The sequence below is a fragment of the Loxodonta africana genome, chromosome 23, assembly GCF_030014295.1.
Source record: "Loxodonta africana isolate mLoxAfr1 chromosome 23, mLoxAfr1.hap2, whole genome shotgun sequence".
In the NCBI taxonomy this organism is placed as follows: Eukaryota; Metazoa; Chordata; class Mammalia; order Proboscidea; family Elephantidae; genus Loxodonta; species Loxodonta africana.
Genome location: NC_087364.1, coordinates 45,928,539 through 45,952,940, shown reverse-complemented (window position 1 = coordinate 45,952,940; position 24,402 = coordinate 45,928,539). Strand labels below are relative to the sequence as shown.

The 24,402-nt window shown below is 37.7% G+C and overlaps 1 protein-coding gene across 9 annotated transcripts in view; it reads left to right on the top strand.

Annotated features, from left to right (window-relative positions):
• Positions 1-24,402, top strand: part of MECOM (MDS1 and EVI1 complex locus) — a 632,521-nt gene that overhangs the window by 590,420 nt on the left and 17,699 nt on the right. For 4 of the 9 annotated variants that reach the window (XM_064275445.1, XM_023555523.2, XM_003416250.4 and 1 more), the window contains 7 exons: positions 1,256-1,403; positions 3,483-3,639; positions 7,981-9,337; positions 11,687-11,774; positions 17,407-17,433; positions 23,026-23,192; positions 24,289-24,366. In XM_064275445.1, the coding sequence (XP_064131515.1) occupies positions 1,256-1,403; positions 3,483-3,639; positions 7,981-9,337; positions 11,687-11,774; positions 17,407-17,433; positions 23,026-23,192; positions 24,289-24,366 (2,022 nt within the window). The remainder of the gene's footprint in view (positions 1-1,255; positions 1,404-3,482; positions 3,640-7,980; positions 9,338-11,686; positions 11,775-17,406; positions 17,434-23,025; positions 23,193-24,288; positions 24,367-24,402) is intronic. The other 5 variants (XM_023555524.2, XM_023555530.2, XM_023555527.2 and 2 more) reach the window with 5 other exon arrangements.

Sequence of the window (24,402 nt, the reverse complement as noted above, 5' to 3'; positions counted from 1 at the left end):
CGGGAGCCTCTTCAATTTAGCACCCTAATTTTCTTGACACAGTCTGTAATTTTCATGCTTTTTGATAAAACAAGGTGGTCAAGGCCCAGTTCACGTACTTCCTGCTTCAAATTTGAAATCATCTATTTATCCAAGGAATTCTCATTACTTGAGAGGGGGATAGCGTCTTAGTGTGTTGTGCGTGTGTGTGTGTGTGTGTTTAAACATCTTCTGAATAGCACAGTAATCCATTATCTATAAAATTTCCTTTTCGTTGCATTCATACAGATTTCTTATTCAATTTTTAGAAAAAGGAGGAAAACATTTGAGAAGGGAAAACATTCTAAGCTTTAACACATAGAGAAACTATGTGTTTGAGAATCTTCTAGCCATGTTTTTCTTTTGAGAGGCTTTAGTAGTACATTTGGCTAAGAGCTCGGCTGCTAACCAAAAGGTCTGCAGTTTAAATCCACCAGCCTCTCTTTGGAAACCCTATGGGGCAGTCCTGCTCTGTCCTGTAGGGTCACTGTGAGTTGGAATCCACAGCAACGGGTTGGTTTTTGGTTCGCTTAAGATACTACATACATTCTTTCATACTTAATTCACAGGTTTTATTTCAATATATATACCTATATATAAGATATATTGAATATATGTTTTATATAAGTATATATTTATATATATGTTATGTGTGTGTGTACACATATATGCATTTGTCCATCTGTCCATCCATCTATTCATTCATCCATCCATCCTAGGGTCATATTGAGAAGTTGCTTGTTGAATAGTTAGCATTCAGCTCACTTTCCCATGTGGTGACATGGAGAGAAACAAAAGTCCCTTTTTGAATTTAGAGGTTAACCACATTAGACAGAATGCCTGTTTACATGTTCTTAAACATTTTTTTAACCTTTTCTGTTTGAGTGTTTGTATTTGAACCAAGTGGGTATCAGTAATATGTCTTGCTGTTAGAATTGTGGACTGAGTCCAGAACTTGTTTGCTGTGCCCTGAGGCTGGCCGATGATCCCTGTTAGCTGTATCAGACCTACTTTCTAATAGGGGCACTTGTCTGTATTGGTAGAGACGCAGTCTGGGAAACACAAAATGTACTTCTGTCTGTGGCAAGCCTGTTTCTTTTCTCTCCTCCTTCTCACCTCAGCTCCTTTTCCTTCTTATTCCTTTAATTGCCATTTGGATTAGTAATAAAATGACATTCTGTTTATGAATGTGTTCTTTGTCACCACAGCTTATTGAATCAATTGTTTTCTTTAACAGCCTGGAGAAACACATGTTGTCACATACTGAAGAGAGGGAATACAAGTGTGATCAGTGTCCCAAGGCATTTAACTGGAAGTCCAATTTAATTCGCCACCAGATGTCACATGACAGTGGAAAGCACTATGAATGTGAAAACTGTGCCAAGGTACAGTGAATTTGTAGGCTACGTGCCCTCTCTCTGACATCCTGCTTTCTCTTAATCCATCACTTGCTGCAATATATAAAAACAAGCCTTAAGAGGGGAGACTATAAATATCTTGAGAAAAGTAGTCTGAGTGTTGTATGCTAAAAGGCATTAGTCCAGTGTATAAAAACACTTAGTGGGTATACTTTTATTTTTATAAGGGAGGAAGTAAGGCTTAATGGTGAGTTCCAGAACTAGGTGTCAGACATCCTTGGTAAATTCCTGGTTCCGCTACTGACTTGCCAGCGTGGGGTTGTTTTATAACTTTATGGAGAATGTAAATTTTATCCAGTGCACATTACTGATTTCTTTTAATAGCAGCGTGTGAGTAAGTCACATAAAGTGTGTGAATGCCTATTCAGAAAGAATGGGAGACTCCTAAATTTGCAGATTTTTCCATGCTATCCCCACCGTAAGTCATGACTTGGTTCTAATTAAAGAGTGCAGAGCCTCTGCCTTAGTGGCTAGTGCTCAGGAACCTAAGGGTGGAATGAAAGCAGTCCACTGGGACCATAACTGTGAATACAGTACAGTCATTCACATGTTTTTATTTTCATCTTCCTCAATTAAGAAAAAAAAATGTGCTGGTGTCAATAAGTTGCTTTCTATTTCCAAAAAAAAAAAAAGACTCTGTTAGCATTTGAGCACCTTTTCTCATGCCAATGGGAATTTTGACATTTGAAGTTATCTTTGGAGACATTTTTATTCCCAGTATGTGGGCAGCTTTTCCATTCCTTCAGTACAATGCCCGTATCTTTGTCCAAAGGAGTGATTTTAGCTTACTGGTAATGTGTTGAAACACAGTGTCAGAATTTACTCCTTAGGAGACCTCTTTAAAATAGATTGGAGCACTTTAGGTAAAAGCCCCCACATCTTGTACATAATGTGTCTTTGTTTAAAGGATGAAAGTAACACACACATTTTAATACTGGAGCGGCCAGAATTTTATTATTTAATTCTAATCACTTTAAATGGGACCAAAAAGTCCTTTAATGGCCTAATAATGCCAGCCATTATTTTGTTCCACTGATACCAATAGAGACATCATGCTAAGAATATAAACATTTGCCATTGAATTGATTCTGACTCATGGTGACCTCATATGTGTCAGAGTAGAACTGTGCTCCATATGATTTTCAATGGCTCATTTTCAGAAGAAGATCACCAGGCTCTGGGAGGTCTTGAACCTCCAGCGTTTTCTTTGTAGGTAGACAAACACATTAACCATTTGTACCACCCAGGGCACTCCACCAAAGCTATAGAGTTGAATAATTTACAAATCCTACCCTACTGGAAACCCTGATGGCATAGTGGGTAAGAGGTACGGCTGCCAACCAAAAAGTCGGCAGTTCAAATCCACCAGGCACTCCTTGGAAACCCTATGGGGCAGTTCTTCTCTGTCCTATAGGGTCGCTATGAGTCAGAATCAACTTGAAGGCGATGGGTTTGGTTTGGTTTTTTTTTTTTTAACCCTAGAGGGGAGGTGCCCTCTTGGCACAATGGTTAAGCGCTTGGCTACTAACCGAAAGGTCAGTGGTTTGAACCCACCAGCTGTTCCATGGGAGATAAGACCTGTAGATCTGCTCCTGTAAAGATTACAGCCTAGAAAACCCTATGAGGAAGTTGTACTCTCTTCTATAGGGTCACAATGAGTCAGAACCAACTCGAAGGCACACAACAACAACCTTAGAAGAAGAGTCCCTGGGTGGCTCAAACAGCAGAAAGGTTGGCAGTTCAAACCTACTCAGAGGTGTCTCAGAAGACAGGCCTGGCCATCTGCTTCTGAAAGTTCATCGCCTTGAAAACCCTGTGGAGCAGTTCTGCTCTGCGCAGATGAGGTTGCCACGAGTCGTGGTCCACTGGTTGGCGACAACAGCCCCAGAGGAGCATTGCACTTTCTAAAGAAGACTTTCTTTGGTCTTTGGGGAAAACAAGTAAACAAACAAACACAAAATCTCACAATTCATTCTTGAGTCATTTCTGATCTTCTTTTTGTGTCCTTGGGTTAAGTTTCTTGATTAATCAGTACTCATTTCCTAGCAGGTTTTCACGGACCCTAGCAACCTTCAGCGGCACATCCGCTCTCAGCATGTCGGTGCCCGGGCCCACGCTTGCCCGGAGTGTGGCAAAACTTTTGCCACTTCATCGGGCCTCAAACAACACAAGCACATCCACAGCAGTGTGAAGCCCTTTATCTGTAAGTTTTTAACACTCCAGCCCTCTTTCCTGCATCTGTCTCTCCTCAAAATGGCACTGCGATCAGGAGAGTGGCCATGCATGGCCATTAGCGGGTCACTATTTATGGTCCAATCCAGTAGAGCTATTTTATTTTCTATTACAAGAAAATCTTTTACGACCAGATCCCTGGTGTTTTGTCTAATGATCCTTGGGGTGTTTTCTTTTAGATGAAATCAATAACAGGTAGAGAAAAGAAAAGTCATTAAATAATGAAAGGGAAACCTCCCCAGGTCGTAGGGTTTAATAGAGACAACCAGATTTGTCTCACACTGTAAATGTTCATGGCTTTGTAAAACGGCATATAGCAGATATCACTAAACAAGATGAAGTGATAAAAACCTGTCCTGGATCAGAAAGAGCTGGAAGAACCCCACCTGGCAAGTAGGCTTATGGCTCTGGGTGTTTGTGTGTAAGTGTATGTGTGTGGAGAGAGAGAGAGGGGTCTAAAATGCTCTTTAGTTTATCCATTGTTACTGATCACAGGCTCCAGGTTGGTAGTTCTCCATTACTAGAAAAGCAGAACATTTTCACTTTGATAGTGGACACGCTTCTCTTACCTACTCTACTAAAGTAATATGTTACAGCCAATATGTTTTCAGGGGACATCCAATCTGACCACCTACTTAGAATGTCCCTGTACAGAGCACCCTAGTAACACAGTTCAAATAAAGTAAAACTCAACCTTCATTTGCCTTTTCTTCCACCCGCCTACTCCTGTATTATGTATTGTGCTAAACCGTTTCCTAAGGAAAATCAGTCGTTCTCAGTACATCTGGGTAACAACTCTGGGTTTCTTTTGATCCATTACTCGGCTGGGCATATAAACACAATGACTCATTGAGTTATGCTACTAATACTGACTTCAAGATTGATTTTGGACCCAAATACACTCAGAATTGGTTGAAGCATACTCAGTAGTTGGCAAAACCTCTGACTTGGGAACTCCTTGCAAAGCAGTTTTTCTGACAAATGCCTAATAGTTTGTATTAGGTAGAAGAGACACTACTACAGAACCTGATGGAAAAAACCATCTTCAGTGCCAGTGTAGAGGTGCCAGAGACTAACCCTCCTCCTTTTTGCCTTGACACGGCCTTCTCTTGTGCTTCCAAACACCAAGAGAGGTTTTCTTTCCATTTCCAGTTCACACTAGAGTCCTGTTTGCTCATATGTTCTTCTGTTCCCTGGGTGGAGTGAGGAGGACTAGCAGATAAACAAAAGGGTGCTCTAGTCTCCCTGGGGAAGTGCTGTTGGAAGTCACGGGAAATAAAGTATACAATAGAAGCTATTAGACTTCTTGTCTCAAAAAGGCATTCCTGAATCTAGACTGTAATGCACTAAAAATGTAGTTGGAACTGCTGTAAGCAGACAATGTTAAATAGGTCATTTATTCCTGATTTTTCAGAAATAAATTTTAATAATTTTATTATGTTTTGGTGAGAAAAACAGTGAAATAGACCACAGTGAATTCTGATCATTTATTTAATGCTTTATTATTTAAATTAAAAGTCAGAAAATATAGATTCCTGTTATCTCAGATCCTGGGAACTGAAATTTTGTGTTGAAATCAAACTTTCCACTTTACAAAGCTGTAATGTGTCCCTTTCCAATCAGACTGAGTGTACTGTTTCCCATAAATATATTTCAGTAATTATTGGTAAATTTAAACAGCAGATGCCGTTCTTCAAATATAAAATCTGACAGAGAACCATGGAGTAATTATGAATAATAGCCTTGTAACTTCAGAACAAAGGAATTTAAGGATCAGGCATTGGTGTGAGGAATTTGGAGTAGAGGAGGCTCGTCTCAAGTTGATATCTGTTTCTCACCAGAAGGCCACACACCACGGTTTACCCCCACTGGTGTGTTTATGACAACTGTCTCTTATTACAGTGTACCACCAAGCTTGAGCCCAAAGTCACCAGCTCTAAGGTAATTATTTAGTGCCTTTACAGAAATCTCCAGCCTTCCCAAATAGAAACCACATGCTCTAATAGACTGACTATATTCAAAATAACCTCTTAATTTGTTTAATAAGTAGAGAAAAATGCAACTTTAACTGCTGGCTAATTCCTTATTACTGAGAAAATTACTGGAGAATATAGCCTTCAACATCAATTGAACCCATTTACCTGGAGGCCTTGTGGTTTGTGGGAGGCCAGGCCTTCAGTGCCTAAGGGAACATCCCAGATTCTGTGTTCTTGAGGCCAGACACTGATGCTGCTCAGCCGTGTAACAGTGGTGTGCAGCTGGGGAGGTCAAGTGCACCTTCTGTTATTCCAGGGTAGACCAGATACTAATTTTCTTAAATCCATCCAGTTATAAAATTTTAAGAGTAGTTGCACAGAAAGAAGTGTAGAAAGTAGCACTTCTTAGCAAAAAAAAAATCATAGGCCTTTCAAGAAACTTACTCTCTTGTTTCAGTACCGGTCAAGCCATTATCTCAACTCCATTGAATGCCCAGATAGAGGAGAGGTGTTGCTTTCTTCATGAGTGCATTTTTGTAATTCCAACATTTTATTTACTATTTCTTGTTATTGCTCATAGCTGAATAGGATGAGTATACCATGTGAAAGTGTTGTTTTGACTCTTTCCATCATGCAGCCTTAATTATTGTATCAAAGTGTATAAGTAGCATGTACATTTATGATGTATGATTGAATAATACATACTTTTAAAGCAGACTCTGCTCAGTATATTCTAGTAGAATAATTTGAGAAAAAAAAATCATCCACATTTTCTCTTCCCATCAAAACACGCTATAGCCCCATACACGGTCATGAGCCATCCCACATTTGAAGGTTCCTTTGTTATTACCAAGCCCATTGATGCCTGTAGCAGTACATTTTAATCTTTAGCAGTACTTCCGTTTTGGAGATGTATGTGATAATCCATGCTCTAGGTGAGTTTCGTTTGACTGAAGGCTATAAAAACTTCTTTGCATGAATTAAAAAAAAAATTATTGCTTGGATTTAGGAGCTCAATAACACTTCCCTTAAAGTCAGTCATCACATAAAAGCAATAAATGTTGCATGTTGTCTTCAATTTCATTTCTTAACTTGTTTCAACAACTATCAACAAGGCAGATCATGCTTCTGTATTCATTAAATGTGTGCAGGGCTTTAAAGTAACCTCACACGTAATGTGGACGCATCTCTGCTAAGATACAAACAAAATGTGAGCCTGGGAATATGATGATCTTGCTGGACTGAGTCAGGGAGAATCCTGTGAGAGATTCGTAACTATGAAAGAAGCGCTCGAGGACTATAGAGTTTGCTCTTAAAATAGACTTGAATATGTTCAAACACATGTGAGGAAGAAGATACTATATTGCCAAATTCTTGGTGAAGAGGAATATTTCACAGCTGCATCCACTGCTGTGTCCTCCTTTCTGGATTAGAGCATTCGAAGTACCCTCCCCTGCTCACCATAGTTGGCTATGACACATGGAAGTCAAGCCCTGAGATGGACGAGGAAGATAGGACAACAAGTGGACATGTTTCCCAAGGACAGGGGTTTCATAAATGCAGGAAGGTTAGCACAACCACTGGTGTGAGGGGAAGTCAGAGGACGTGATCATAGTTCATGGGAACCAGCAATGCAGGATGGGCTACATTCAATTTAGTTTCCTTTGCAGGCTTAAAATAGAGCCATTGTAAATTATGTCAGTCTTTCTCAAATCATGAAAATGATTGTTAAAAATGTCTCAGAATAAACAATGTGCATTGTTGTGTGGCTTTGATGTGTGAATGATGAGAGTGTATGATATAATACAAACTAAATAATGGTAGAACAGTCCCAGGCTTTTTCCCCAAGGGGAGAAGGAATAAAGGTGAAGCTTCTGGCCAAGGGAAAGGCCGTTTTGTTTTTTTGATGCCAACAACCTAGAGTTCTTCAAACAGTTGAGAATGTTATGTTTTATGCTTAACACATTTTAAGACTTTTATTTTTAAGATTTTGTTAGTGTGGTGTTTGGGTGGGGAATCATTGCATGTTGGAATTTGACTTTTCTGTCAATATTTAAATACACAAATACTATGCAAAATATTATGCAGCGGGATGACAGAATATTTATTTATAGATATGAAATATCTGTGCTGCCTCAAGACATTTGTCAGGTTGGATGCCTTGCTTTGGAATCTAGTGAAATGGGATTTTCTGTGTTTGGAGCACCCCGATTAGTGCCTCCAACATCTTTTTCTGGCTTCCTGATTGAAATTTTGGGTAAACCAATTGTGATACTTGCTAAATTCAGAAGCAATTGCCATAAAGCCTGAGATTCTTTTTTGTTGTTTGCACACAGGTGAGGTCTGCCATAAATCCTATACTCAGTTTTCAAACCTTTGTCGTCATAAGCGCATGCATGCTGATTGCAGAACCCAAATCAAGTGCAAAGACTGTGGACAAATGTTCAGCACTACGTCTTCCTTAAATAAACACAGGAGGTTTTGTGAGGGCAAGAACCATTTTGCGGCAGGTGGATTTTTTGGCCAAGGCATTTCACTTCCTGGAACCCCAGCTATGGATAAAACGTCCATGGTTAATATGAGTCATGCCAACCCGGGCCTTGCTGACTATTTTGGTGCCAATAGGCATCCTGCTGGTCTTACCTTTCCAACAGCTCCTGGATTTTCTTTTAGCTTCCCTGGTCTGTTTCCTTCCGGCTTGTACCACAGGCCTCCTTTGATACCTGCTAGTTCTCCTGTTAAAGGACTATCAAGTACTGAACAGACAAACAAAAGTCAAAGTCCCCTCATGACACATCCTCAGATACTGCCAGCTACACAGGATATTTTGAAGGCACTATCTAAACACCCACCTGTAGGGGACAATAAGCCAGTGGAGCTCCAGCCCGAGAGGTCCTCTGAAGAGAGGCCCCTTGAGAAAATCAGTGACCAGTCAGAGAGTAGTGACCTTGATGATGTCAGTACGCCAAGTGGCAGTGACCTGGAAACAACCTCGGGCTCTGATCTGGAAAGTGACATTGAAAGTGATAAAGAGAAATTTAAAGAAAATGGTAAAATGTTCAAAGACAAAGTAAGCCCTCTTCAGAATCTGGCTTCAATAAATAATAAGAAAGAATACAGCAATCATTCCATTTTTTCACCATCTTTAGAGGAGCAAACTGCGGTGTCAGGAGCTGTGAATGATTCTATAAAGGCTATTGCTTCTATTGCTGAAAAATACTTTGGTTCAACAGGACTGGTGGGGCTGCAAGACAAAAAAGTTGGAGCTTTACCTTACCCTTCCATGTTTCCCCTCCCATTTTTTCCAGCATTCTCTCAATCAATGTACCCATTTCCTGATAGAGACTTGAGATCATTACCTTTGAAAATGGAACCCCAATCACCAAGTGAAGTAAAGAAACTGCAGAAGGGAAGCTCTGAGTCTCCCTTTGATCTCACTACTAAGAGAAAGGATGAGAAGCCCTTGACTCCAGTGCCCTCCAAGCCTCCAGCAACGCCTGCCACAAGCCAAGACCAGCCCCTGGATCTAAGCATGGGCAGTAGGAGTAGAGCCAGTGGGACGAAGCTGAGCGAGCCTCGAAAAAACCATGTGTTTGGAGAAAAAAAAGGAAGCAACGTAGAACCAAGACCAGCATCAGATGGCTCCTTGCAGCATGCTAGACCCACTCCTTTCTTTATGGACCCTATTTACAGGTAAGGGTGGAAGAGAGACGATTAACTGTGAACATTTGTAGGAAAGGTAGTTTTTATACTATTAAGTTACGGTTTTTAACAAATTATTTTTATCATTATCATGAAACAAAGTGAACTTGTTTGATCTAGTGAATTCTTTTTTTGTTCTTCAGAAAGTTGGCACAGTAGGTTTAGACTTTTTTATGTCTTTGAATTTTGGGGTTTGAAATAGGTTCACAGATTTTTTTCCCTTGACGATAAATTTATTTTTAAACACACTTTTTTTTTTTGTAGTGGAAAATATGGGAAAGCCGTATTTAAAGTAAGTTGTCAAGTGGTGGAAGAATGAGGCTCCTGAAGGATTAATGCAAATATGTGTGGGTACTTAAATGGGCCAGGGTATTTTGAATAAGATGGGACATATAACAGTAAGAGTCAAATCTTTGTTAACCTACCGACACATTCTTAATCAGTACTCGTCACATTCTGTTTCTAAATAAATCTCTAAGTAAATGAAATATTAACCACAAAAATGTTTTGTGCATAATGTGAATGGTCAGCTTAAAAAACATGTCTCCGTTTAATGAGGGAATTTAACATTCATTATCCAGTTTCCTTTGATGCATCCAAAAATTCTTTGGACGAAACTTACATTTTGTAATAAAAAGCCTCATAAGCAGTATTCTGTAATACTCATTTGACCATTGAGAATGATAGTGTTTTCTTCAGATGGTATAAATAACAATAATTTGTTACATATTTTAATTATTACCAAGTATTTCATGTTTACTTTCACAGTCCTTGAACACCGTCAAGAATTAATGGGATGTGTGAATGACTTTTTATTGGACATATTTAAGATGGGAATATTTGTATATTTTGCCTGATTCTCTTTTGTAACAGAGATAATTTTCTGCTATTCTTTAATTCAGTCATATATTGAGTTCCTATAAGTTCCTATTACTTAATAGGTACACAGGCTACAAGTTTTTTCAATTAAGACTTCTCACTGTGTCATCTACAGTGCATTAACAAAGAAACATCGCCAGTATGTGAAGAATTACCCCATTTAAATATGACAGAGGCAATAAAAAGGGACAATGCAAAAATGTCTCAGCCATCGGTACCACGTTTGGGCACTTCTTTTTTTTTTTTTTCATTGACTGTTCCTTAAGTTCTGTGGCAGTGCCATCGCTAGAGAAGGAAAAAACATGTTTTGTATGTAGATTATCTGTTACACATTGGCGGTAAGGTTGTGTTTCCAAATCAATGAGATATTTCAGTCCTTTGTCAAAATAATTTCCCAGGCGTTCTTTCTTAGTCCCTCCCAATGGCACTGGGCTTCCACTTCCCGTTGCATTCATCCCTGGCACCTCCCAATCTTTCGCTCGCTTACTCTGGTCTCCATCTTCTCTCTGGTGTTTCAGTCTCAGTTAAGGTCCCATGCCTGCCATTTTACCTAAGTTTTGGAGCCGGACCTGAGTTTAAATCTCAGCTTTTCCACTTTATAGACTTTTTTTTTTAATCTATAAAATGGATGGATAATATCATCCACTTCAATAAGTGAAACAGTGTATACAAAATACACTGCAGATAAAAGTTTCAAGAAATGATAGATGTTTTTATTTGTTTCGACTCTATTTTCAAAATGTACTTATTAAACAGTTTTTAAATACATGGTAAAAGAAACTTCCTAAATTCAACCCACGATGTCATTTTCCAAGTGCTTAAGAAAATAGAATGACAAACATTTCTAAAGCAGAAGAAGGAACTTAAAGTTTTATACCTCTCTTCCTATCTTCAGAAGTTCCTCATCCTCTTCAACTGTCCTGTTTTTCAGCAGTGGCTTCTAAAGGAAGAAACTTACATCTCAAAGTGTGGCTAGCAGGGCATAAAGTATGCTTGGAAATCCCCCTGCTCTCATTGGCAAATATAGAAGAAATATAATGAGTAATGGGAGAACATGTTGTTGGTAGGGAATGGCTTTATTTTTCAGAACTCACCCTGCCCTCATGATTCCTGTACTACCAACAATTCTTGTCTACATTTGAAATGGAAAGGTACCTAATTTGTCACAAATGCCTCCAATTTAGTGACTCCTCATTTTTCACATTTCCTCAATATTATTACTAGTCATTAAGTAGTATTTTTCCATTATAAACAGAACGTTCTCTCTTTGAGTACCAAGAAGTAGTTGATACTTCTTGTGTATTCTTCAAGACCTGAACGGATGTCTTTATATTTTTATTAGTGTGTTTCCCAGAAACCTACCATTTGCTTTATTGTTAGCTGTTTTCAATGTCAGTAATTATGTCGTGATTGATATATGAGACTGACTCATCTCCAGCAAATCTAATTTTAACCTTTCAGAGTAGAGAAAAGAAAGCTAACTGACCCACTTGAAGCTTTAAAAGAGAAATACTTGAGACCTTCTCCAGGATTCTTGTTTCACCCACAAGTAAGTATTTTGAATTTGAGGCTTCAAGCTTGTAAACTAACTTGTTGATCCTGAAAAGCAGGTGCAACAAAATGAAAGAAATCTTGAGAACATTAGGATTTCCTATGACGCTGATGTGGAAGAACACAGGAAATTCTAGCAGAATTAAAACCCAAGCTCTTTAAAGAAAAAGTAATTAATATACATGTAAAAATAACATGGTTTTGGTGTTAAATTATTGCCTGCTAATAACTGCTTATTGAGTCACAATGCAGTTTATGATTAATAAAAATTCAGTTAAGTAAATGATTGTTGAAGTTGTCTTCTGTGTTTAAATATTGCTGATACTAAGAAATGGATTGCACTGTGACTCGTCCTAAACTCATGAAGGTCGTGTTCTTTTAGTGCTTAGTTAAAAACAGGAAATGAGTCTACCTGACAAGTTTACCATAGAGGGTGAAGGAATTTATCTAGAGATCACTGGGCATTCCAGCTAAGCTCTGTGTAATTGCACAAGAATTCATCACAATCCACAGACCTATTTGCTGAAAGAAGCTGTGTCCATTTATCACAACAGGTACAGTTTCTCGTTGCAAGAAAAATACAATGCAGTGTTATCTCATTGGTTCCTCTCTGCATTTTTTAGTCGATGTATGTATCAATCATCCTTTGGAGAACTGTATTGGAAAAAAAGTATATAAATGTTTTGAATCTGGTTTTTTAGCTTATATTTTAAAAGATGCAAACCCTGGCCTTGACAGACAAGAAGCAAAACTTCCGTGAAAATGTTTGAAAATAGAGTAAACTAATTTGTTTTGTCGCAATATGTTCAAATTAAAAGTGCTGTTCCACTTTAAGTAAATTGTCTCATAGAAGGTTATAAGGTAATTAAATCATCTTGGGATATGATTCTTCCCCACCTCCCCCTTTGTTTTCTCTTCTGCACTTTCTCAAGTACCTTCCCTCCCAAGGTCCTGAGGAACAGGGTATATGAGACCTGAAACACACTATTTTCTGAGTTAGCTTAAGAAATCTATCATTACTCAAAAATTCTCCTATTGACATTATATACCTATTTTAAGAAAATATATGATTTAGTATTAATGGTTTTGAAAATATTCTAGTTAGTATTAATTTTATATAGTACGCTGAGGGAGGATATTTTTTCTATAATTACTTTATGAGAAAAAACAAGTTCTAAAACAGTAAATAACTATCAGGTACTTATATTGTCTAAAAAAAAAAAAAATATTGTCTAGACGGACCTAAATTGCTCTCGAAAAACCTGAACATAACGTGCCTTTTGTGACAGATACTGCATAAAAAGTCCATGTCTTTTGATACCTTCGTTTCTAATTACAACTAAGTGCTTATAAGGATATACTATTTATACACATTTAATTAGAATAATTAGTTTTTATGTTATGATAATCTTAAAAGTAAGTGATATGGGTCTACGGTATAATGGGGGAAAAATAGACAGAGAGAAAGACTAGTATTCAGTGTCTTTGATCAACTTGGCCTACCTGGCTCTTAGTTTTCTTTATCTGCAAAATGAGCAAGTTGGGATGTAAGGTCTCCATCTACACTGATCTTCATAGATTTCTAGATAATCAAGGTAAATTTGGTTCATAAGATGGGCAATTTCGTCCACCAAAAACTCCTCTATGTGCATGCAGCTATTATAAATATGTTCTTTTTGCTGGTAATTACCGTTGAGTGGATTCTGATTCATGGGGACCCCATGTACAGAATAGAAATGCTCTGTAGGTTTTCAAGGCTGTGATCTTTCGGAAATGGATCATCAGGCCTGGTTCAGAGGTGCCTCTGACTGGGCTAATAGTTGACCATCTAATGGTTTGTTCCACCCAGGTGCTCCAAAATATAGTATATTCATGTTTTTTCGTAAAATAATATGAGAGAAAAATATGCTGTATTTTAATATGCCCAGGTTAATGGAAAGATCTCAGAAGATGAGGCTTGTGTTCAGTGTCTGTAACGCAGCAGTCCTTTGCTCAGATCTTTGCAAACATGCCTGTGGGTACAGCAGGGGAGTGTGTTTCCTTCCTATGGGAATAGCGGGGCTTGGTGGAAGGAGTTGCCTATAGGTATTACAGCAGGACGCAGTGTGATAATCAAATTATTTAACACCTGGTATGTCATGAATAAGGAGCCCTTTTTGCCTAGTGGTTAGAGAGCTTGGCTGCTAACCGAAACATTAGTGGTTCAAACCCACCAGCTGCTCCAAGAGAGAAAGATGTGGCGGTCTGCTTCCCTAAAGATTTACAGCCTTGGAAACCCTATGGGGCAGTTCTGTTCTGTCCCACAGGGACACTATGAGTAGGAATCGACTCCACAACAATGGACTCAAACAGACGCAAACATAGTAATGATCACAATGATGGAGCAGGGCAGGGCAACATTTTGTTCTGTGTGTATAAGATCACTGAGTCGGAGCGACTAACAACATACCATGAGTGCCGACCAGTTGGAATGGACTCCTGCCATGCTGGAGCAGGATTCTGCAGGCCCTTACTGTGCCAATTGTTCGCGTTTTAGTTGCTGGATGATGGGACTCAATGGGGATCTTTGCAGAGGGGGCCATGGGCAGTAGGGGGGAATTCAGTGTTCTTAAGCCAGAGGCTGTTTACCAACTGCTGTAGCTACAGCTTGGAAACCCTGGTGGCTTAGCGGTTAAGTGCTATGACTGCCAACCAAGAGGTCTGCGGTTCAGATCTACCAGGCGCTCCTTGGAAACTATATGGGGCAGTTCTACTCTGTCCTATAGGGTCGCTATGAGTCGGAATTGACTTGACGGCAGTTTTTTGGTGCTAGGGCTGCTAACCAAAAGGTCGGCAGTTGGAATCCACCAGGTGCTCCTTGGAAACCCTATGGGGCAGTTCTCTGTCCTGTAGAGTCACTATGAGTGGGAATCCACTCGATGGCAACCGGTTTGGTTTTTTTTTTGGTTTGTGGAAATATTGTACTGTTTTTATAAGCATCATGGCTGTCTTAGTGTGTAAGGGCTATATATCATTGGGATACCAGTGGCATAAAGACCGTTGCTGGGGAGAAATTGGGGTCATCCATTTTCATCATGTCTTTTGACCAATCAGTCTCTTTCAGAAAATCTGCCTCAAATGCTCAAAATTACAACAGAATTTATTTATTCTTTCTGAGATTTTCTGTCAATTCGACCTTTGCCTCAAGATCCACCTTAAAAAGCGTAGTTGTAAGGATCACTGCTTCTGCCCTACGTGTTTAGCCCTGTACTTGGCAAGTAGGGGGACCTAAATGAGGAAAACCTCTCATTGTTTGTTAATGGATGTAGAAGCATTACATTTTGAATATAAAGGAATCTCAGAAAAATAATCTCTTCCCTTGTCCAGAGTCCAGTTTCTTTGGCAGCTATACTGTGTATCTGGGAGTATTTGGAAAAATGTGTCCTTGGCACCAAATCACTGGGCAGCAGTAAGCGTGACACAGAGCAAGAAGCCAAAACGGAAGGACTTACCTCTGCTTCCCGGGGTTTGCCATGATTTCATAGCTATATAAGTATTTCGATAAGACCATTCATCATTATTTTCCATTTAAAGAAAATTGAAGCAAACCTCATGATTGCTCTGGTCTTCTGTATCTTGATCCTAAAAGTAGGAATGATAGATGCCCTATCTATTGTTGGAAATTATCGTTATAATAAAAAAGGAGATTATATATTTTTAATGCATTAGGGAAACCTATAAATAGATATATAAATGGTCAGTGGTGGTATTCCTTGTGCAAACATGATTTTATAGTTCTTGCGTATTTTTGTATTCTACCTAGCACATCCCTCCACAGTCCAGAAACCTTGGCCAATGATAGGCAGACACCTCAATAAATACTTACTGAATTTTACTGAAAGGTTATAGGGCATTTGAAAGGATAATATGTATCATTAAAATTCTTTTCAAAAATACTTAAAAGATACAAGAACATATCCATCAAAATTAAAAGGTAAATGCGGATTTTTCTCATTCTTAAAACTTAAATTCCTTAGTTCAGTTCTTGAAGTAGTATATTTTCTCTGTCACGCTACCTGAGGACAATTTAACCTCCTATTTTCCTCTTATAAATAAGTTAGTTTACTATAAGGGAGAAATAAGCATCATCAAGACTATCCTTGGATCTGTGGTTTAAAAGTATTTGTGGTGTTTTAGTTTAGATTATAACTTTGAAAAGGAGATGACACCCACATGTAAGTGAGATAGAGGGACTGGTATTAGTGTGTGATCTCCAGACTGTCCATTTCATTGATTTCTATTTTAGGCACTTTGCATTCAGACTGATAGCTCATTTGAACTTTCGTAGAAATAATTTGGTAATTACACTTAGTGTAAAATTGGCTATTAATCCTTGGTTTGATTTTCCTATACTTTTAATATATATGAAATTTTATATATATATTTTAAAAACAAACAAACCACCCGTTGCCGTTGAGTTGATTCCGACTCTTAGTGACTGTATAGGACAGAGTAGAACTGCCCCATACGGTTTCCAGGGAACACCTGGTGGATTCAAACTGCCAACCTTTTGATTAGCTGCCTTAGCTCTTAACCACTACACCACCAGGGTATAATATTTAATATATATAACCAAACATATTTGGCTATTTGTACATTTTATTTTCAAATGTCTGACATTGTATACATCTGCAATAAAGACTCTCTTTTACTTATATTTCAGTCCTTTATTCTTTTATTTACATCTTCTTTCTTTTCATGTGTTGGGGTATCCTGTTACTACAATCCAAGGAATTAGATTTAAGTCACAGTCTTTTCCCAAGTTATCACTTATGTATTGATGTGAAAATCATTTGTGTTTTTCCCATTCATCTCTGTTTAACTTTCAACAAATAGTTCTTATTGTTAGATTTATTCTGTGAAAAAGCTCTCATCTTTTAAAAACTATGCATCTTTTTTATGAAAAATATCAGAACTTAGAAAAGCAAAATGACATGTTTCAAGGTATAACCTTTGTGATTCCTGAGAAAGCTTATGGCCCACTGAAGTTTCTCCCAGTGAATCTTGGCATAAATACTAGACCTTCTTAGGTATTTCAATTAATGTCATTGGTGTTCTCACCGATGATGGTTTGAGCCCCATAGTATTATAGAGGTCAAGCAGTGTATTTCCAGGTACAATATCTTTGTGTTACTCAACAATTTTCATTTTGAATAAATGTTTTCATTTCTTTGTTATTAACACTATAAAAAATACAAGAGATTTTTTTGTGTGAGAAATTAAAGGAAATGACTTAATTTTTAGTTTCTGATATAAAATTTAGAAATGTTCTTTTGCTGTGAATATTACCAAATAAAAAAGAAGCATCTCTTTTGCTATATAAATTTTGGTAGTACATAGTGTTAAGCTTTCTTAGATAAAAGAACATTCTGGTTGATAACTATGATTCTAAAATTTAATTTAGATAAGTAGGGGAAACTCAGCAGTGTTATAAAAATATTTAATTTTCATCCCCAAAGCTTTTAGTCAAGGTATAGTTACACGATAAAAATTACAAAGTTAGTACAAATGCTAATTTCTCAGAGAATAGATTGCAATAAAGATACCAACACAGAAGTAATTTTTTGTTTTTGTTTCAATTTTGCTCCCAGTTCCAACTGCCTGATCAGAGAGCTTGGGTAAGTTTCCTACCTATATTTTTGACTGAAATGATATAGCATTAAAAAGAAAACAGCTTACACTTTAAATTGCTCTACAGACACGAAGAATCCTGAGCCCCTCTCCACTAAGGGATATGGCTTCAGCAGATAGTTTTCCAACTTTGTCAAGCTGCTTAGTGCTTCCATTTATAACTGGGCATTTAGTGTGCTACAAATTGTTTACAGAAAGAAGTTTATTCTATAAATCTGACCTATTCCACATAATTATACCTTGATCTGGAACTCTTTCTGGGTACCTGGGAGCATGTTGTTAAAAGAGGTATTGACACGGGTCACTAAGTGGAAACAGCCATTATTTGGGGGAGCTTGTACCAGCCTGCTTAAGATGCTTTTGATAAAGCCTTCTAAAGGATAAAACCTGAACTTAAGTGTAGACACAAACTGACATTGGAATCCATATCCATATATCCCAGGGCAGAAAGTGGTTCTGCCTATTTGAAGAAACAAGGTTAAATGTTTAAAAATCCATATCCGACCAGTAAATGGATCTTTTAGCATTGGGCTCCACTTCCTCCACTTTCAGTTACTATTCCCAGATACAGTCAGTTGTCAGTTAATGGTACTGGGGACAGCTTTATTTTTTATTGGGGAAGACATTCAGGATACAAAGAGTACTGTTTATTTAGTTTTCACCTCCAAATAAAGCTTGGGTCAACGGAAATAGCATACATTACAGAATTTCTTCTAGGTATACATGCTTTTCTCTTCACTCTCTTTTTCATTAAAAATTATGCTGATTTCTGAGAGATGGACAAAACTTTGGGATATAGTTCAGCTGTTCTTTTAAAGCCACATGACAATTATACATAAATTATTATAGGTTGTAGGATGGAGCACTTTAGCATTTGCCTACTTCCTCTATCTAATGTTAGCTTTTCTCTGCCAGGAATTCTTCCATTGTATTCCTTTGGGTTTTTTTTTTTTTTTGTATACAGTATGTGATATATTGTGTTTTTTCTTGTTCTGATAGATTTTTGAGGATTGGGTTCATTTATTTAAGAAGTATTTAAGGAGAGAGACAGACTGACAGACTACGTTAGGCAAAGTTGTGCAGTAAATAGGGTTATTCTTTGATTACCCTGGCCTACGTTTCCGGTGTTTCTCCTCTGTCTTTCCTTGCAGGGGTCTGTCCTGAATATCATGCTACTCATCCTGTCTAAGGACGTTATTACTTGAAAGTAGCTACGTTGTTAGCTGCTCCAAGCTTAAGGTTTTACCCCTTCTACATAAATGGCCAGTGGTTCTACCAACTTACGAAACCAATCCAGGTTTTAAATTAGATTCTCTTTCCTTATAATACAGAGGTGTAGCAACTGCCAGTACCTTGATTTGGAAATACTCCCATTCCGTTGAATCACAGGTTTCTTAGAGCTATAATTTACATCTGTATTATAAAACATGAGGAGCCTTGGTGGTGCAGTGGTTAAGCACTTGGCTACTAACCGAAACCGTGGTTTGAAACCTACCAGTCGCTCTCTGGGAGATAGATGAGGTAATCTTCTCCTGTGAAGATTGCAGCCTTCGAAACCCTGTGGGGAGTTCTACTCTGTCATTTAGGGTCTCTATTAGCTGGAATCGACTCAGTGGCAATTGGTTTTATTATAAAACATAGATACTAGCGGGAAATATTAAAAGTATATATTTATAATTTTTAATGAAAGAAACTCTAAGTCATTTCATAATCATGATTGATGAATGTGATGCATGGGATGAGATAACCATAAAATATGAATATTTACCTCTCCCCCAAATGACCATGATTTTTGAGATTTCTCAAGATTATCAAGTGAATAAATATAGAAAACTAGTCGATCTACAAATTTTCCCATCATAAGTTATTTATGAAAGGTTAGTTATTTTATGATAAAAGCAAGCATAATCTAATTTGTGAAACATTAGGTTGCATAATTCATAGTGCTGTTGGACATATCATTTCATATAATCAAGTTGTCACTTTAATAGTTTTAATGTGAAACTTCTTTGTGTCATCAGTTATTGCCTGGCAGATAATAAATGTTAATCTAAATGCTTAGGACCCAGTTGATGATATCTTGCCTGCTGAAATGTTTTTTAAAAACTTACTTTATTTGACTAGAGAGATAGCTACATTTTTTGGTAGGAGCAAGGGAATTATGTCTAAATATTAGTTTGCGTCAGTATAAAGTTAATAGGCTCTCTGGGACTGGAAGGGGGCGAAACAACTTCCTCTTCCAGACATCTGGCTGCAGATACCATCAACAACAATTATATATCAAAATAAAAATTACTGTTCCATAGAAGAAAACTGTCATTTACTGATCTGAGATTAGCCTATGACATTAATGGGTCACAAGGCAGTATTTCTAAAATATATGATCTAACTTTTTTCCCCCTTTTTTTCCCATTCTCAGCAAATTTCTTCTTTAAGTTTCTGATTCATAGTCGTATACATAGCCCTTCTCATTCAGTGGAAAAAACAATATATAGCTAGATCCTGTTGCCTTTATCCCAATTTTTCTTGTTTTTTTAAAACACCAAGTCAGGCTTCAAAATGAGCATCAAAACTTACTGCTTCTTTTGTAAAATGTATATTACCTCTGGAGGAACAGCATATGAGTCAGACCAGATAGCAAGAGAAAGATCATCTTAATTCAAGACCTTAATCCAAGACAGGGCGGATGTGGGTCCCAGCATTGCTAAGCTTCCCCAACTGGCAGATATCTAAGTCACTGCTGTGTCCCCTAATGGGGAAACATGTTCTTTTCAGCTGAGGCAAAGTGCTATGAGAGCAAATCTTATGAAGCTGAAAGGAAAGATTCAGTGATGGCTTTTATGCTGCTTCAGTGATTGCTACAAAAAATCAGTGGTTGCTAGCTGGACAGAAAGGGGGTGTGTGTGTGCGCGCGCATGTGTGTGTATGGTGTTGATAGTGACCTTCAGCTTACTTTCCTCTTGCTTTTCCCCACTCCAATTTAATCCTTTTCATTTGACACTGAAGTCAAAGGTGGGGGTGACTTATAAGAGAGGCATTTGGGTAACCCTTATTCTTCTTCCTATTATCTTTAAAAATGTCATTATGTAGTCATCAAACCTATAATATATTTTCTTGTTTCTTAATGGTTTTCCCAAATCGAAACAGTTTGAGGTAAAGTAATCACAGTGATCTTTCTTCAAAAGGAGCTATTAGCAGCCCTTAAAGCACGACACATTTCTCAACAGCCAATTGCTCTTAAATAACTTGAAGGACTTGTAGTTTATACGTGCTAGAGATGAAAGCTGAGAATAATAATAGTCATGAGTAAGCTATTTTCCATATAAAAGGAAAAGTGTTTCTATAAGATGTATTGCCACAGGAATCTGTGTGTGTCAGCAGGGCGGTTGCTCAAATGATTTAAAACCACTAGATAATGAAACTTTACTCAAATATTAAATGTACATAAATAAAACATTTATAATCATCACCCATGCACTTACTATTCTTCCCAATAAATACATGCAACTGTGACCCTCACCCTTGCTTGTTACTGCTAATCAGTTGGAAGGCCAGGGGTCATTTTTCACTCAAACAATTTATTCTGCGATGAATGGACTATCAAAATGATTTTCTGCCAGGAACAATTAAAAGGAATAAATGCAAATCAAATAGCATCATAAAATATTTTCAGATTGATTTTTAATAAATAAAATCCAAAGAAATAAAAAAATGCAAGTGCTCTGGCTGGAGGGGGATAATGACCATACTCGGCAGAGGCAGAGTTTCCTCCACCCTCTTCGGGCAGCCTCATCACTCCGTTTCTCTGCCCTGTGATCAGTATATGTCAAAACCCTTCATAGTGACAAATGTGCTGTCCACTTGCATCTGTGGAGAATGTTTTAGCAGCTGAGTGATTATGAATCAAACCCCTGAGCTTATAGCCCCTACTGCCTCCCAATGAGCTCACATTTGTCGTCTGACAAGTAAATGTATCTTGACTTTCCTCTGAGGTTTTTTTTGCACCATGTTTGATGAAAGACATTTGGCAAATTGGCAGTGGTACCCTGTACATGGCAATTTGTAGCTAGCATTAGGAGTCCGGGCATGAAATGAGAGGGCAGGCTATAGGCTAAAGGGAAAAGAAAGAGAGCTAACTAGAACATGAATAGTCATTTGAAGAAATCAAGCATACAATGTTCCTCTTGTAAGAAGAGGATCATATTTAAACCACTCTGTTAAGAGTTTCAGAAGTCAGTGTATTCTGTCCATCTGTGTGTCTGCAGAATATATTTTCTTAATTTTTCTTTTAAGTAGGAAATTTTGTTGTTCACTTTATACCTTGAGCTCTGTAAACTAGGCCCGTATTTCTGTCCTGTTGTCTCATCAGCAAGAGTTAGCCTGTTGGGTTTGACCAGTTGCCTGAATTTGCACTTTTTACTGTCTTATTTCTTCCTTCTATGGGGTTTTCTGGTCTACCACACCAGCTCATTGAGAAACATACAAAGTGCATATAGAGTGCAAACACCTTTTAAATAGCTTTTTGAGCTCTCTCCAGTGGCATAGTGCCCTGAGAACCGAATAAGTAATGGGTGAGTTAATTTAACAAGATGGCCTGAAAGTTTGCTTTTTCAACTTAAAAATTCAGTAGCAAGCAGCTCCCTAATAAAATGTGAGCCCTGAGGAAACTTAACATTTTGAGAGGGTCAGAGGAAATGGAAGAATCACTCTTAATTGTGGCATTAAGGAGCAAGTTAACTTTTAAAAGTAAATGACACTCTTTGATTGTCACACTCTTAAATATGTGTGCAGGTGGACAAAACCTTGAAGATTATAAGCAAAGTAAATTAAGTTGGTAGAAGGGAAGAATTAGGCAAGATAGTTTTTCTTCAAGAATATTTCTCTAAGAGTATAGTTACACTAACTGCTCTCTTTTTCTTATAACATATGCCAAGTTATATTTCTGAGGTTATAATAATATAGGTTGTAATGAGTTGTCATTACAACTCATTCTTTGTCCAGAACAAATTAATATTTCATCAGAATTCTTTGTTTATGAGCCCATTTGAAAATCTGGTATATCCAGATATTAATTTAACAGACTTAGGCAATATGCCTCTTAGAGATTTAATTTTTTTCTTTCTGGGTTACACATATTTGGCTTAAGCTATAACTTTGGAATGCCTGATGTTCTTTCATGCTGTGAGTTCTTCCCATGTGACTCCATGGTTCCTGGGACTTTTCTCCATAATTTGTAGTTTATAGTTGAAGCCCATAACAGCATAATGATGTTTAGTGAACATTTAATTTGGCTTTATCATCTTCTGTATTTCACTGCTCACTTGTATATTAAATTATTATAAAATGGTCTAACCAAGGTTTTATGGAAAAGTTTACCGAGCATTTTATAAGCTTACTACTACGTTTGTTGTTTCCAAAAGGAATCAATTCTCTGGTCATTTGTTTAATGTTGGGACACTACAACCCATTGCATTTAGCAGATTCCACGGTTCCGTTTTAATAATGTTATTGGTTTGCCAGATCTCATTATGAAGGAGAAGATGTCAGACCGTTCATGGCCTCGTGCTTTTGCCTTTTAGATGTCGGCTATTGAAAACATGGCGGAGAAGCTAGAGAGCTTCAGTGCCTTGAAACCTGAAGCAAGTGAGCTTCTACAGTCAGTCCCTTCCATGTTCAACTTCAGAGCGCCTCCCAACGCCCTGCCAGAGAACCTCCTGCGCAAGGGAAAAGAACGCTATACTTGCAGGTAACTACAAAGTTAATTATGGCTGGCTTTACGAAAATCTCCCCTCCGATTTCAAAAGGCCCTACTGTTTGTTTTGGAAATTATTCTTGATTAGATGATTAATAGCGACCGTGATAGAGCCAGGCACTTCAAAGTGCTCTTTATTTAGTGAGATAGAAAAATAGTGGTTTTAAAAAATTATTAAATGAGAATTTTAACACAGGCCATTCGGTTTTGATAAATGAGGTTGGAAACTGTCCAGATACTATCTACTTGTCTCAGTTTCCCATCACTTTGATATTTCTGAATTTGTTTTCACAGTTAATTATTTTCATCCAAAGATATAATACTATTGTCCTTAAGAATATGTTTATTAATTGACGTGGCATTAAAGAATAAGGCCAGTAAGTGAAGGATGAATAAGGTCGATGGGTAGAGAAAGCTAGTTAATAAGTATCTTGTTACTCATCAGTAGTGCCGTAAGCTTGTTTTTTCTTTTGGTTTTTTTTTTTTTTCCCCCTCCCCCACAAATTGTGATTATAATTTCTGAATTGTCTTCCGAAATCTACGGCATCTGACTCAGGCATATCAGGTTATCTGCTGTTTGGAAAATGTGTCACTTTCTTCCCAGAAAAGCTTTTATGGGAATGTACCTTGATGGATGAGGTCTCAGAATCTTGTCTGATCTGATACCATTCAATGTACAGAGAGCTGTCACTGTGGCTGACAGGTAAAATGCGTTGAAACATTTGAAATCTGTTTACATCAACCCAGAATCACAAACTCTGTCATTTTTTTATCCCCTTGTCTGGTTTGGTTTTTTGAATGTAAAGATACAAAGTTGCTAAAAGAGTATGGGGGTCATCAAACTGAAGTCTGTTTTCATAAATTGCCTGCTTATGCTTGTGCAAATTCAACCAGATCTCATAAGGCAGGCTTTATTTGTAGAGTTATTTATATCCGTAGAATGGCTTTGTTGCACATTTTAAATACCAAAGACATGTGAGTCCCAGGCAAGATTAATTAAACCAGGAATAAGCATCTGGCTTCTTATGCGGCTCGAGTGAAATAAAGTCAACTGTGCTGACTTTCTCTTATAAACATCTCTTCCTAACAGATACTGTGGCAAGATTTTTCCAAGATCTGCAAACCTAACACGGCACTTGAGAACCCACACAGGAGAGCAGCCTTACAGGTCTGACAATTTTTGCTAAATTACCTTGATAAGTAT